Source organism: Sorex araneus, chromosome 2, assembly GCF_027595985.1.
Source record: "Sorex araneus isolate mSorAra2 chromosome 2, mSorAra2.pri, whole genome shotgun sequence".
In the NCBI taxonomy this organism is placed as follows: Eukaryota; Metazoa; Chordata; class Mammalia; order Eulipotyphla; family Soricidae; genus Sorex; species Sorex araneus.
This window is the reverse complement of record NC_073303.1, coordinates 76,667,687-76,681,515: the sequence shown is the minus strand read 5'-3', so window position 1 is coordinate 76,681,515 and position 13,829 is coordinate 76,667,687. Positions and strand designations below refer to the sequence as shown.

General features: G+C 38.6%; 1 protein-coding gene across 10 annotated transcripts in view; it reads right to left on the bottom strand.

The window, feature by feature from the left end:
* The window catches only part of EYA1 (EYA transcriptional coactivator and phosphatase 1), a 162,717-nt gene that overhangs the window by 18,071 nt on the left and 130,817 nt on the right, over positions 1–13,829 (bottom strand). For all 10 annotated transcript variants that reach the window (XR_008628668.1, XM_004602394.2, XM_055129187.1 and 7 more), the window contains 4 exons: positions 2,740–2,798; positions 2,481–2,641; positions 1,075–1,189; positions 836–957 (listed from right to left, as the gene is read on the bottom strand). Coding sequence is in view for 9 of the 10 variants with exons in the window: in XM_004602394.2 (XP_004602451.1) it covers positions 836–957; positions 1,075–1,189; positions 2,481–2,641; positions 2,740–2,798 (457 nt within the window). In the remaining variant the exon portion in view is untranslated. The remainder of the gene's footprint in view (positions 1–835; positions 958–1,074; positions 1,190–2,480; positions 2,642–2,739; positions 2,799–13,829) is intronic.

The following is a 13,829-nucleotide window of genomic DNA, read 5'->3' as shown; positions in this document are numbered from 1 at the left end:
ATAGATAAGAACCTGGAACTGGAAATCCAAGAGACCCTATACCTACAAACTACGAGTTCAATTTGCTTAAGTCTCTGAGCTTCAGTTTGCTCATTATAAACAAAAGGATCATAAAGGTTGACTTTAAAGTGTCCAGTGCTTATTAGTACATTTCTGGGTACTAAATAGACACTTGAAATATGTCCATACCCCTTTCATCTCAGTTACTTAAACGTCTACTGGAATACATAGATTCTTAAACTGGACAGAAAATTCCTTAACAATAGGAGCCATAGCTCCTTATTTCTCTTGGTCTGCATTCCAATTAAATTTCACATTGGTCTTTTATCTTAATTTCCTGATAGCACAATTTTGTGTATCTCCAATTAAAAACATAAATTCAGTAGTTTATACATGCTGTAAAATACAGTGAATAATGATTCTAATAATAATTTGTACTTGAGTCCCTATTAGTGCTTAATTAGTGTTACTTCATTTTTACTTGGTGTAGCTATTAATACTACTATTATGCATTAGCTTTTAAAATAAGATTGGTAGTTGATGCTGTTAAAAGAATAAAAATAAGATAATAAACAAGAACTGCTATTCAGCTGGCTGACTGAAATGGATAAAAATTCATGTTGAATAGTAAAATAAAATTTTCTGAGTGAAACTATATAGCTTATGCTTTTTATTTCTTTGATGTCGAGGGCCATTGACAATAAAATTGGTGAAACTATTATGCTTTCTCTGACCTTCTGAAAAGAAGTCTTACTGCCTTTCATTTTTACTAGCCTGAAGGTGCATGGTCTATTGCTTAAAAAATAAAATTAAACTGAGTTAAGAAATGGCTTACCTATTTTAGTTGCACTGTAAATATTTTCTATAGGAAATACAATTCCTAATCCATATAGCAGGACTTTCGCCAATGCTGGGATGAGCTGAGTAGTTGTTACTAAAATATTCACACAGTTCGTCCTATGAGAACAGAAAGGGAGGAGGAGAGGGAGTTGAATAATAAATATTCAGAATGAACAAGGGTGAGGAAAGCCCCCTTTTTAGCAAAAATGCCCAAGTGCCTCAGGGATTGCTCACCTTGAGTGAATGAGTGTAAGTGCTTTCAGGGCCAGTGTCAACCAGGAGTCGGTCAGGGCTTCAATCTCAGCCCTCAGCTGCAACCAGGCTTCCCTCTTGGCTGGACCAAGCAGGCCTATGGGTTTAAAAAATGTGTAATGCTCTACTTCCATGCCAATGTGTCTACCTAACATTATAGTAATACATTTTAATATTTAAATACTATTACCATCAACGTTGAGCTTTATAACTTACCAATTTTTCACTTTAGCGTTCATGTGACAAATATTTTTACACTGTAGGGAACATCTGTTATATTTCTATCATCCTTTCTGATTATAGAACTCCCCTCTTTTTCAGGAGGGATTATAATTACCCTCATTCTAACCAGGTGTTTTGGGGGAGAGGGGATGTGGCTTAAGTGGTAGAGTACATGGATCATAGTTGCAAGGCCCTGGGATCAATCTCAAGCACTGCCAGGCATGCCTACAACAACCCCCGCCCCTGGCCCCTATCCCCACTCCCGTAATCAAGTGATTTGGTCAGTGCTGAATATATCCCCTGGCTTACAGGAGAGGTGCATAGCCAAATAAAAGTGAAAGTCTTATCTTGAAACATCTACTGTATATATTGGGAAAGATATTTCCCCATCTTACATAGGTGCTGAACTGGAAGCATACAACTCGATCTACCTGGTAGTCATTTTTACCAGCTTTGGGGAAGAGCTGGTCTAGAAAAATTCCTGTTCTACGGAATCCTGCCATTAAGATTTCTCCTAGCTCTTTTGAGCATCTGGATTTCACTAAGAGGGACCCAACACTACCTTTCAACTTTACATGATTAAGTCAATATAGTACTTTTTATTCGAAAGCCATTTTTGAACCACAATCAAAAGACCCCAACTAATACAGGCATCTGATCAGCAGAAGGAGCTTTATAGTTCAAGTCGTTTGAGGAAGGGCTGCCAATTCCACTTCCTTAGAAAGACAATTGGATGCTGACAGGCCAAGAAACTTACTCTTAGACGTACCATTGCTATCAAGTATGAAGTCAGGACTAGATCTGACAGGCCTCACCAGAGCAGCAGGCCCTAGTCAAATACTTCTATCACAAAATCACTGCAGACTCATCAGTGGTTACATGAACCTGTTCTTTAAAAGCTAATATTTGGGGTTTGGAGAGAGTACAGGGGGTAAGGTGCGGTCAACCAGGGTTTGGTTCACAGAATCACATGTGATCTTCTCAGCCCATCAGCAGTGACCACTGAGTGCAAAGCTAGAAATGATCCCTAAGCACAAGCATGTGTGGCCCCAAAACAAAACTATAAATGAGAAATAAAAGTGAAAAAGCTATTATACGCAAAACATGTGTGACACTGAGAACTGTATCTATCTTAAACCACTAAGATACCGGTGAGGGCCACTTGCCTCCAACATTGTTTTTGTAGGTATTGTAGATCTCTTTTACTCGTCGGTAGCGGAAGGCCAACTTTCTCATCCAGTCTACACCTCCCCGAACACCGGTTGCCAAGCATAAATTAGCACTGGTTGCTGCAGCAGGAAAGCCATCTGTTCCAAAGTTATATGTGCTATTTAGATGCAAGAAAAGCCCAAAGTTAACCAAACAGAAAGTTCATCTCAAGTTAGCTGAGCAATTTAACTCTAAACTTCACATCGCTGTTCTCACCTTAGATCTTGCCCATTATCATCTGAGGAGACATCATCTATATGAACTTGGTCGCATTCCTAAAATGCAATTCAAATCATACATGTTTATTTTCAAAAGCCATGCACATTAAACCACACACAGTTACATTAAAAACAAACAACAAAAACCCCCTACCAAACCATTTTTAATTGGAGTGTTTTTTCAAGGATGTCAATCCATAGGAGGTGGTCTTGTGAAATTGACATTTTTACCTACTCCGGTCCTCTTTTAAGCAATGTCATTAACAACTACTGTTATTGAGCTTCAGAAAACACATTTTTGTGTTTAGAAAGGAAAGTGATTGAAAACAATTAGCATATGTGTTCCATAAACCTCAGGTACCTGAAGACATCATGCTGCTCGAAGCCCATGCTCTCAGTGCCTGCGCATAACTGAAACCAGACATTTTGGTAAATGTAACATGCTAGAAAAATTAAACCTGATGCTAACTGCCAATGAAATTATGACCTCTGATTGCTGTTGAGCCACACACCAACACAGCCTGAGGCCAGTGTGCTGAGGAGTCCAGACAAAAATCTGTTACTGGTTTGCCATTGATTTGAGAGATGTGAGTTTTATTCTCTCTCTCATTTTCAGAAAAAAAAAAATCACAGATTGCAAAACTTAAAATCATCAAACCATGTGGTGTTTAAAAAATTTTTTTTAACCGTTTTGCTCTGATTTTTTTTAACTGTTTCATTAGTCTTACATACTCATTTAAAATTCTAGATTTATGAGTCTATTAGAAATTAATATTAGTTGAACAGACCTAATTAAAAAGTTACAAATCACATATAAATTGTTCAGGGGGAAAGCCTAAGAGTGGGTTGATGCTGTACTGCGCCAAGTTCATGTTTATGCACCTGTTGAACACCTACACACACACACACACACACACACACACACACACACACACTCCTAGCACAGTGGAAGGAAGAGTGCAGGGCAGGCACTCAATAAACACTTGTTGAATAAATACAGGCATGTTCGTTCACAGGAAGTCTCTAGCACAGAAACAAGTGACACTCCTTTGGCATAGCTCAATACATTAATCATAATTCTTCTTGTAGTTCTGCTCCAAATACCCAAGAATTTTTTTTTTTATTACACTTACTCCCATTGAACATTTGCGTTTAGAAATATTACCAAAAGACATTTCCAGGCTGCAAATTCAAGCTCTGGTTCTAGTTCCTATATAGTTTCATGAAAATCGAGCCTATTCCTCTAGTGTTTAATGTTCAATACGCAACGAAGTAGACAGACGGGAAGCCCTGGCCATAGACGGTGTGTTCTTTTATGCTGCCGGTTCCTTCTGAACAAATTCTTTTCTCTCCATGGATTTGTGAGGAAGGGAGCAGGAGATAGAAGTGAAAAGAAACTCAAACCAGCTGTTGCTTAACAGAATTAAAATCGTGACCCCCAACCCTTTCTCTAAAGCATCTATTTTCCAGGCCACCCTCTCCCAGCAAGCAGCAAGTTCCAAGGAGGAAAAGACTTTGACCTTGTAACCCTGCCCTGCTCTCCTGAGGTCCATAACCCCAGACAAGAAAAAAGGAAAAGCAAGTCCAGGGGCCTCACGTGTGGACTGTGAATTTCACATTAGAAAAAATGGTTCATTCCTGAAAAATATGATTGGAGACTTCTCAGAGTTGCTCATTTTGTTGGAAGATGAATGACCACTGTGTTTTTTCAACATACACTTATTCTGGGTTTAGAGTCAACTAAATTAAGAGTTAAAAATTGCAGAAGCAATTTATCTCATCAGAGATACTCCTTTTTACACATTGTGGGTAAATTTCTTTTATCACAATGCATGATTAGTATACAAAATAGAAAAAAAAAATGTGTATCTTAAAGCTCCAAACTTACCCCACCTCACACACACCCAAGCTAACAATAATCCCATAGTCCTTCAAAGGAGAACTTTTTCCTCCTTTGGGTTAGGGTGGAGGGGTGGGGTGGAGAGCACGAGTTGGCAAGGTGCTAGGAAGAGGATCAAAACAACTTTAAACATTAAAACAACTTTAATTCAAGGAATCAAAGGTGAACTACTCAAGGTGGGAAAAATTCTCTGGATATCAGGGGTGTTAAGAGACTTTTTGTTAGGGAGGCAGGAGTAAATCTGCATTACCAACAGAGAAGTCAGGTATCTGCTAATGACTGTTAATGATCCACTGTTGGCCATTGTTCTTGCACATCCGGTATTTGTTTTCTCATGCTAGCTTGATTTAAGACTTTGTTCCCAGGCAGAGGCCCCCATTGGAAACAAAGTTCTGTCCCTCCTTTAGTTCTAATAATGCGTCAATAGCTTCAAGCTTTGGCCTTTGGATAACAAAAACACATCCTGGTGCTTGGATTAAAGCAAAGTTTGGTATGGTGACAAGGAAACCTTTAGTCTTTTTGGCAGGATGAATTTTGGTGGGATGGTTTTAACAAGACTACATGAAAGCACCAAGAACATTTATAAAAGAGGTCTACTTGGAATTTTCCAGAATTAAAAAAAAAGTCTATATGCATGTTTTTTAAATTGTTGCTCATTTCACTTAATAGAATAATACTATGCTCACAGACTTTGAATCTATGGGATATATACTGAGGTTTTTTGGCCTTTCTTTGAATAGTATAAATAAAATCTTAATTAAATCTATGATTTTTAAAATACTCTAATGGGAAACTATATTTTTAGTATCCTGATACTTACTAAACACTAGAATTCCTCAAAGAATGGAGAATATTAATATACTGAAATATTTCACAGCAAAGCAATGTAATGAAACTGCAGTTCTTTGCACTCTGATAATTCTAAAGTTCGATCTCCTTCCTGGGCAGAAGACCCTGCCTGGTCTTTTCTCATTTTTTAGAAGCCATCTAGCCTTTCGTTTGCTTGTCTTTTTAAGGTCCTAATTCCTAATTTTAGGTCCTCATTTTGTGCATTCTAGATTTTGTTGTTATTAGTTTCCAAATAAATTTTTATTTATTTGATGTTCTGGATATCAGACTCAGGGTCTCCCAAATGCAGGGCATATGCTCTACCACGATACTACTTTCCTCCTGCCCAATTAATTTTAGACCCAGAAACTGAGACAAGTGAGTGAGAGAAGCAAAAGTTACACTAGAGCCATGAAAACAAGAATAGCGTGGAATAATCCATAGATGCAGTCATCAAGAATGGAAGCTTTCAGGGCTGGTGAACGTAGTCTTGAACGCTGCTGATCCAGGTGGATATTTTCCCCTAATCCCCGCCAGGAGTGATGCTTGCTGAAGAACCAGGACTAAATCCTGAACACTGCCAGTGTGGTCCCCAAACCACATCAACCAAACCTAAGCTCCCCCAAATTCCAAATATCAACAGATATTCCTAAAAACCTGAACTGGGTGCTTCACACACAGAATGTAGAATATGCAGAATTCCCTGCAGGGGAAAAAGTTATTTGAAGAAGACTGAAGGTGCTAACAATGTACTTCTCAAACTTCTAAAAAGGTAGGTTAGGGATTTTAGGAATTGAAGTCCTTGAATCCAAGGTTAAGCATTCCATGGCTTCTTATCACTTTATTTTTTAGCACAGTTTATGCTTTACTCTATCTTGTTGAAGATTAAGACACCTAGGGCCCCTACTGTGACAGGATGGGGGTCTAAAGAGGGGCAAAGGTGAATAGTTCCACTGCTTCTGCATAGTTTACACCCATTTGCACCACCTAGGAGGTGTCTTAGTTGTGACAGGGGATCATTGAGTCATTTAAGTATCCAATTATTTGTTAGGGGCTATAGTCCTTCTAGGTACTATTCTAAATGCTAAGGACAAAGGGTCCAAAAGAAAAAAAATCATTACTACCTTGAAACTAATCTTGGAAAAAGAAGGATATACAAAACATACAAGATGTTAGCCAGTAACAAGTGCTAAAGTAAAAAATATATTGGAGGTTAGGGATACATGCAATGTTGGGTAAGTGTCTGCAGAAACAGTCTTGAGGATGAAGAAATAAAAAGTAAATAAAAATAAAAATAAAAAAGTAAATAAATAAAAAGTCATGTTAGTTAGTTAGTTAATGCTCTTGAAGGTGTTCCACGCTGCTCTCTTCCTCCTGTGCAGTTCTGGCACCAAGTCACTCCTCATGTTAAGTTCTCGACCCAGGTACACATAGCTGCTGCATTTGGAGATGTTCGTTCCACTGAGAGCAAATGGAGCGTCAGGGACTAGTTTGTTTTTCATGAGCATCATCTTGTTGAGGTCCAGCTGCAGTCCGACCTTTCCACACTCACAGTTGAAGTCGGTCAGCATTTGTGCCGCTTGGCTAATGTTTGGCGTTATGAGAAAGATGTCATCAGCAAAGAAGAGGTCGTGTAGTTGCCGACCATCTATCTTCACTCCCATTCCTTCCCATTCCAGTCGTCGCATGACGTTCTCGAGGGTGGCACTGAAGAATTTTGGTGAAATGGTATCACCCTGCCAAGCCCCTCTCTTTACGTCACTGATCACTTCCTTGTAGAATGGTGAGATCTTGGTGGTGAATCCATAATACAGCTTGAAGAACCTCCGACCCCAGGCACATCTTTTCGATTCCACCATTCTTCCTGCACTAATGTACACCTCAGAGACCTGGGCCCTACGCAAACAGGATGAGAACGCTATTTGGGTATCCCAAAGAGGTATCTAAAGAGCTATGCTAGGATTATCATGTCTCACTCAAGTGAGAGAAGGAATCTGGAGTTCCGACTTCCGTCGACGGTCAAGAATCAGGGACACTGTCTAATTTGCCAAGACATCAAAAATCAGATGGGCCGGACATGTAATGCGATTCAGAGACGACCGCTGGACTAGAGCTGTTACCGACTGGATTCCACAGGACACTAAAAGACCACGTGGCCGCCCACCAACGAGATGGTCAGACTTCTTTGTCAAAATCCCAAATGAATGGTTTGAGGCTCTCCCTGTTCCTGGAGCAAGCAGATATCATTGGGCTTCACTAGCATGTGACAGGGACAAATGGTACCCTCTCCAGCAAATCGAAGATTAACGGGATGACAAGTGATACAAATTAGTTAGTTAGTGAGCCATGTTAGTTCATGGCTCTAGTGTAACTTTTGCTTCTCTCACAAATAAAAAGTCTAAGCTAGGAGCGGGAAGGGTGACCTGTAATAGCAGATAACCACAAGGAGCTTGGTTTACTTTGGGAGTATCAGGAACAACTCTGGAATCCAAGGAAACAGTCTCCTACACAATGGCTGAGTTCTATATAGTCCGAACATTTTATCTAGTCCAAGAGTTTTATCTAGTTCTGGAGATCTGAAAAACCAAGATCATAATGTGCTAAATCGGGAGGAAAAACCGCACTGCTCTGTGATTCTATCAAGCAAACAGAAAAACTTGGAGGACTAACACAGGTGTGCCCCAAGCAGGGGCTGTGGTAGCAGGAAGTGTTTTGATTGCCAATTTTCAATGGCAAATATGTACTTTTGAATGGTTGTGGGAAGAAGGGAAATGGTACTAATGGGGAAAACACCATTTTTCTCTAAAAAATATCCCATATTGAGAGATGCAGAGAAACACACTGGAGTCAATGAACAGGTCCCCAAAAATGAGAAGACAATCTCTTTAAGATAGTTTCTTATATTCCCTGAAGTATAGATGTAAGAACTAGTATGGGAACTAGAAAGTAATTGCGGGAAGAGGGAAGTTATTTTTGTTAATGGCATTCCAAAGGGGTATCAAAGTCAGTAAACACTTCTACATAAAGAAAAGTTCACTATTAAGTCAGTAGTAGAAGAATATACAATTTTTTGTATATATGATGAACTTTTATGTATATCCATACAATACAGATTCTAAGTATTGAATCTACACATGGTATAGATTCTAAATATCAAAGTTAATGTGAGGCAAAACTGTGATTTTTTTTTTTTGCTTTTTGGGTCACACCCAGCAATGCACAGGGGTCACCTGGTTCATGCACTCAGGAATCACCTCTGGCGGTGCTCAGGGGACCATACGGGATGCTGGGATTTGAACCCGGGTTGGCTGCATGCAAGGCAAACGCCCTACCCGCTGTGCTATCATTCCAGCCCCAAAACTGTGATCTTTTGCTGGGAAAATTTTACAACTCAATTCTTGGATATTGCCTAAGCATTGACCAAACTGTTTCCATCCCAAGTCCTGTCATTACTATTTCTGAATTTTTCAAGAATTAGTGACATCACTCCTGACACATGATTACCTAAATGTTCCTTTTATTGACTCTATGTTTCAAAAAAATATTGTAACACAATGTTATAACACAACAGGAGCAGAGAAATGATGGAACCACAGAGAAGGAGAAAAGTCGAATGAGGACAAATGGCAATGACTGGAGGTACAGAGTTGACCCCACACGGGCGAACCTGCAAAGTTATGTAGACAGAAAATGAAGCCAGGGTGGGAGAGTTATAAATGATAACATACTGAATAAATGGGGAATCCCTTTTCACTACAGTGAGGGGAACGGGGTTTCAGCTCCAATATGCATCCTCCCCTTAGTCTGCCTCATGAGGCCTGTGCTCTGCATGTGAGATCATAGCTCCCTCACCCCGTGTCGAGCAGGACGAAATTCTCCATCCTGCAGCACAAGCTTCAACCCTTTATCTCAACTGAGACCTGGAAATGATTGGCTCTTCGAAGTAAATTCAACCTGGAAAGAGAGCCAGAGTTGCACCAGAGTCTTTGCCAGGGCCCAAGGCAAGGTGAGCTATGCAAGCAGAGAGAGGATAAGTGTTAGCCTGACTGTGACGTGGCACAGCCATCCTAAGTAAAAGATCAGAGAAGTATGATGGAACCACAGAGAAGGAGAAGAGTGGAATGAGAACAGATGGCAATGACTGTAGGTACAGAGCTGACCCCACAGGCGCGAACCTGCAAAGCTCGGTTCTACATGACAGGCTCCTACCATCACTTTTCAGATAAACACCACAAACCAAAGTTTACGCCAGCCTGACTTCCCTTTATGTTTCATGGCCTATGCTTCAAAGAGGAGCAAAATAAATAAAATTAGCAAGCTTCAGTTACTCCTGGCTCTCAACTCCCAGACAGCTGAGCACTCAGGAGGCTACTCACATGGGTGGTGGGGAATTTGCTACCACATGAATGAGCTGGACCTCCATTCTGGTTTGGAGTATGAAGAAAGTCACCTTGGGTGCAATCTCAGCAGCCATGTAGCAAAAAGACACATTCACTTTCAGAACTCTAGTTACACCATTATTCTGCCTTTCTGGTCCCTCTTGTCATTATTCTTGGCAATGCCACTTAAACTAACCTTTTTCTGATCCATCATCATCATATCTGGCCTTCCAGGGCTGGGCCACAGACATTTTCTTTTGGACCAAGCCCTGGGAATAACTCTGATTTTGTACAGGGGCGCACATGCAAAATATTAAGTTATGGCAGAATCGTTCTGCAAATATTTATCCAGCTTTGATAATGTAGTGGTTGTACTTTCCCCCCAAGCCTTGCACTTGTGCCATAACTATGTAAAAATACACCATACCATTCAAGTTAGTTTAGGAAAATTAATAAAAGAATTAAGACAGTTACAATAGGTCTTATTTCTGTGCCACGTATGGTGACGCAACAGGCAGCATATGCAGACGCTATATCTCTGAACATGACACTAAAAACATAAACTCTAAGCAAACCTGAAATCCTTGAATAAACAGAGACTCAGAGAAGACTTTGAAGTAGTCAGCATGTTATGAAAGGGAACAATACGAGACCATTACAAACGTGTCTTCAGAAAAGTTGAGTTCTTCAAGTCTGAACTCTGCTTACCAAAGGTGTCTTCGCTCAATTTTTCAAATTTATGCTGAGAAAACTAAAACCATACTGCCAATTAATTTTTTCAATACCTTCCTTTTCAAGGTGAAAATGTAAGGAAAAAGAAAGACTTACTAGGGAAAGTGCTATTTCATTGTCTTTCCATCAATCTGCCTGCTCAGACCAGCTGGAATTGGCCAAGGCCAAGGCTATGAAGCTTGTACACTACGTCACCAGAAAATTTACTTCTAACACCCTGACCTTCCCAGTGAACAACCCAGATACTTCTCACATATGACTATAAAAAGCCTTCCTTTTGTAAACATGAAAACATTTCATTATCCATAATACAGGAATACTTCTATTACTTTAGAGACAAACACAAATTGTCTAAAAGCTTTATTTTGACTAGTGATCAGTGGTGCTTTACACAGACAAAGGGACATTACCCCTATGGAACTACCCACATTGCCCTCGTTCTCATAAAAAGTTCAAAACTGCAAATGGCCTTAAGGGCTGTCCAGCGTATGAGGGATAAAGGTTTCAAGGGCAGGATTTCCCTAGTGACCTTTAGAAATACCCCCTCGATTTTTTAAAATCACTTTGGAAAAATAAGGTAACATGAACCATACCATAAGCTGCTCTATGAACCAGAAATTCAGCCAATTGATAGAGAAAAAAAAAACATAGAAACAAAAACAAAAACAACCCCACTTCCAATTCCTTGACAACAGACACTCTTTATCAAGTCCAGACTCTGTGGTTAAGAAATTCTGTCCACACGAGTTAGTAAATTTGCAGAAACCAGGTTTTGTTTTGTTTTTTTTTTCCCTTGCATGTTTCTCTCTGGCAAAAGGAGAGTGCCTGATCAACATACTGTGTATTTAGACTTACTGATGTGGAATAAAGTGATTGCATGTGATTTCTAAAGGTGTGTCAAAGCCCTTGATGCACTTGCAAACCAACGTAATAGAGCTTGCTGCTGCTGTGTGCCCTGTGTCCCTGTGGCAAGCCAGCCCACCTGGAAGGGGGGGTGTGGGTCTGCAGGCCCTCTGCCATGCATGTCATGGGCTCGCTTTGTGCCCTTCTGACTGTCCTTGTGTTCTTAAACTAAAGCTTTCGTGTATAGATGATCCTTGGCTAAGGCTCAGGAAATGAAAAAAAAAATAAAGGAATTTATTTCAAACTTGCTTCATTCTGTTTGACAGAGTGGGAAATTGCAAGGGAAAAAAGGAGGAAAGTTAACATATTAAAACATATCTCAAAAATTAATCTTTATATTCTCACTCCATCTACTCAGCATAGCACTGCACCAAGACATATCTGCAGATGCAGTTTAAGACTCCCTCTCTGTTTCGATGGAACTGCCATAAAGCAGCTACAGAAATCGGAAGCAGGGGGTGATGGAAGAATCTCAAATCTCAAAGCACCAGTAAGAGGAATCTGAACATCTATTTTTGAGATTAGTAGTAAAATGTAAACTGTAGGGCACATACTATTTTTACTCTTTCCTACTTATACAACCTACTTCAACATATTTGATGTTATATTATCCTGTAGGGATTAACTAAATGAGAGAGCTATTTCATTAAAACTATATTTACATTTGCTAGAAGATGCAAGTAGTTATACTCAAAAGCTAAGACACAGTTACAGCACTTTCCAAAAAAAAGGTAAGATATTAGGTATTTCAATTTGATTTTAGACCAAAATTATAAAGCATGCAAAAAATAAAATATATACTCAAAGTAACTGAAAGTGGTAAATTACAGTTAAAGATAAACTGAAGTGATTAAGATTTGTTTTGGTATAAGTTTAAAGTTCAATAAGTATTTAAATTATTACAGTTCAAAGGACTCTTGAGTTTATTATGAGTAATTAAAAATAGGATGAAAATGTTTTTCAAAAATTAAGTGCTTTCATATAGCATCTGTTCCCTTTAAAAGGCACTAACTAAAAATAAGATGTCATTGTAATACCACTTTAGCACGGAGCTCAAAGAACCCCAAGGAATTATATGAAGTCAATTCCTTCTTAGGGAGCAGAGCAGTGTTAATAAATATGCCAGCTTCATTTCATGTGGAGTTTTCTCTCACCAGGCACATACACTTTTTTAAAAAAACCACATGATTACATCAAATGTATTTGTCATTATTCACAATCTTATTCTTAGAATAAGGAAAGTCTTACTCATGAAAGTAAGAAAGAATGGAAAACAATCTTTTAACACCAAATGGTCTTATTTAAAACTTAGCATCATGTCTCTAAAATTAAATGAATAAATATAACGATTATTGCACATATTATGTTTGATCTAATGATGTTAATGCTTGCATTAAAAAAATGTAGAGTGAATAGGGGCCGAAGTGCTAGTACAGGAATTAAGGCATTTTGCCTTGTATCCTGTTGACCCCAATTCAAATCCTCAGAACTGCATATGGTCTCTGAAGCACTTCCAGGGTTCACCTTTGAGAGCAGAGCCAGGAATAGCCCCTCTGTATGATCTGGGTGTAATCCAAAAATCAACTAAAAATATAATATATTTTTAAAAAGCTACATACAGGGAATAACCAACATCTATCACTCCAACACCCATTAATAAGTTCATTTTGTGCAACAGCATACTATTTTTAGTGAATTCAATATCCAGACCACATAATAGTAATATAACAGGTTTTTGTCCAGGTATACAATTTTATTTGTTTCGATTAATATAAAAATACGTGGCACTTCTACAAATAGTAGGAATCAATGAAATTGAAGTATGCCTTCAATTACAAAATGTGGTTGTGCTGTGCATTACTATTTGATAAACTGTCCAAAAGTATTTTACAATTTTATCCTAAAAATATCCCACATATTTTCAATTGCATCATGTACTTTAAAATATTAATTTAGAGACTAAAGGGTATGAATGTGTCAAAATAATAAATAAAAAAGAAAGCTCAGTACACAGATATCATTATTTTGAATGACTAGTCAGAGCTACTTTAAAAAATAAGTCTGATTTATTTTTCTCAATTTTTAATGGATTTGCTCAACATTTGCAAACATAATTTGTCAATGGCAATAGTGTTCTTTGCAACTGTTGTTGGCTTTCCTTTAGATCTATTTTTCCTGCTGAGAGTATCTACTAAGGAAAAATTTTTCATAGTGACACTAACTCCAGTCTTGCTGTGAATGATCACATTCTCATAAAAATCATTCCTTTTATTGCAAACTTGCTGTCAGAAGCGGCAAAGTATCCCAATCAGTAACCCTTTTATCCATTTATGAAATCACCTTCTT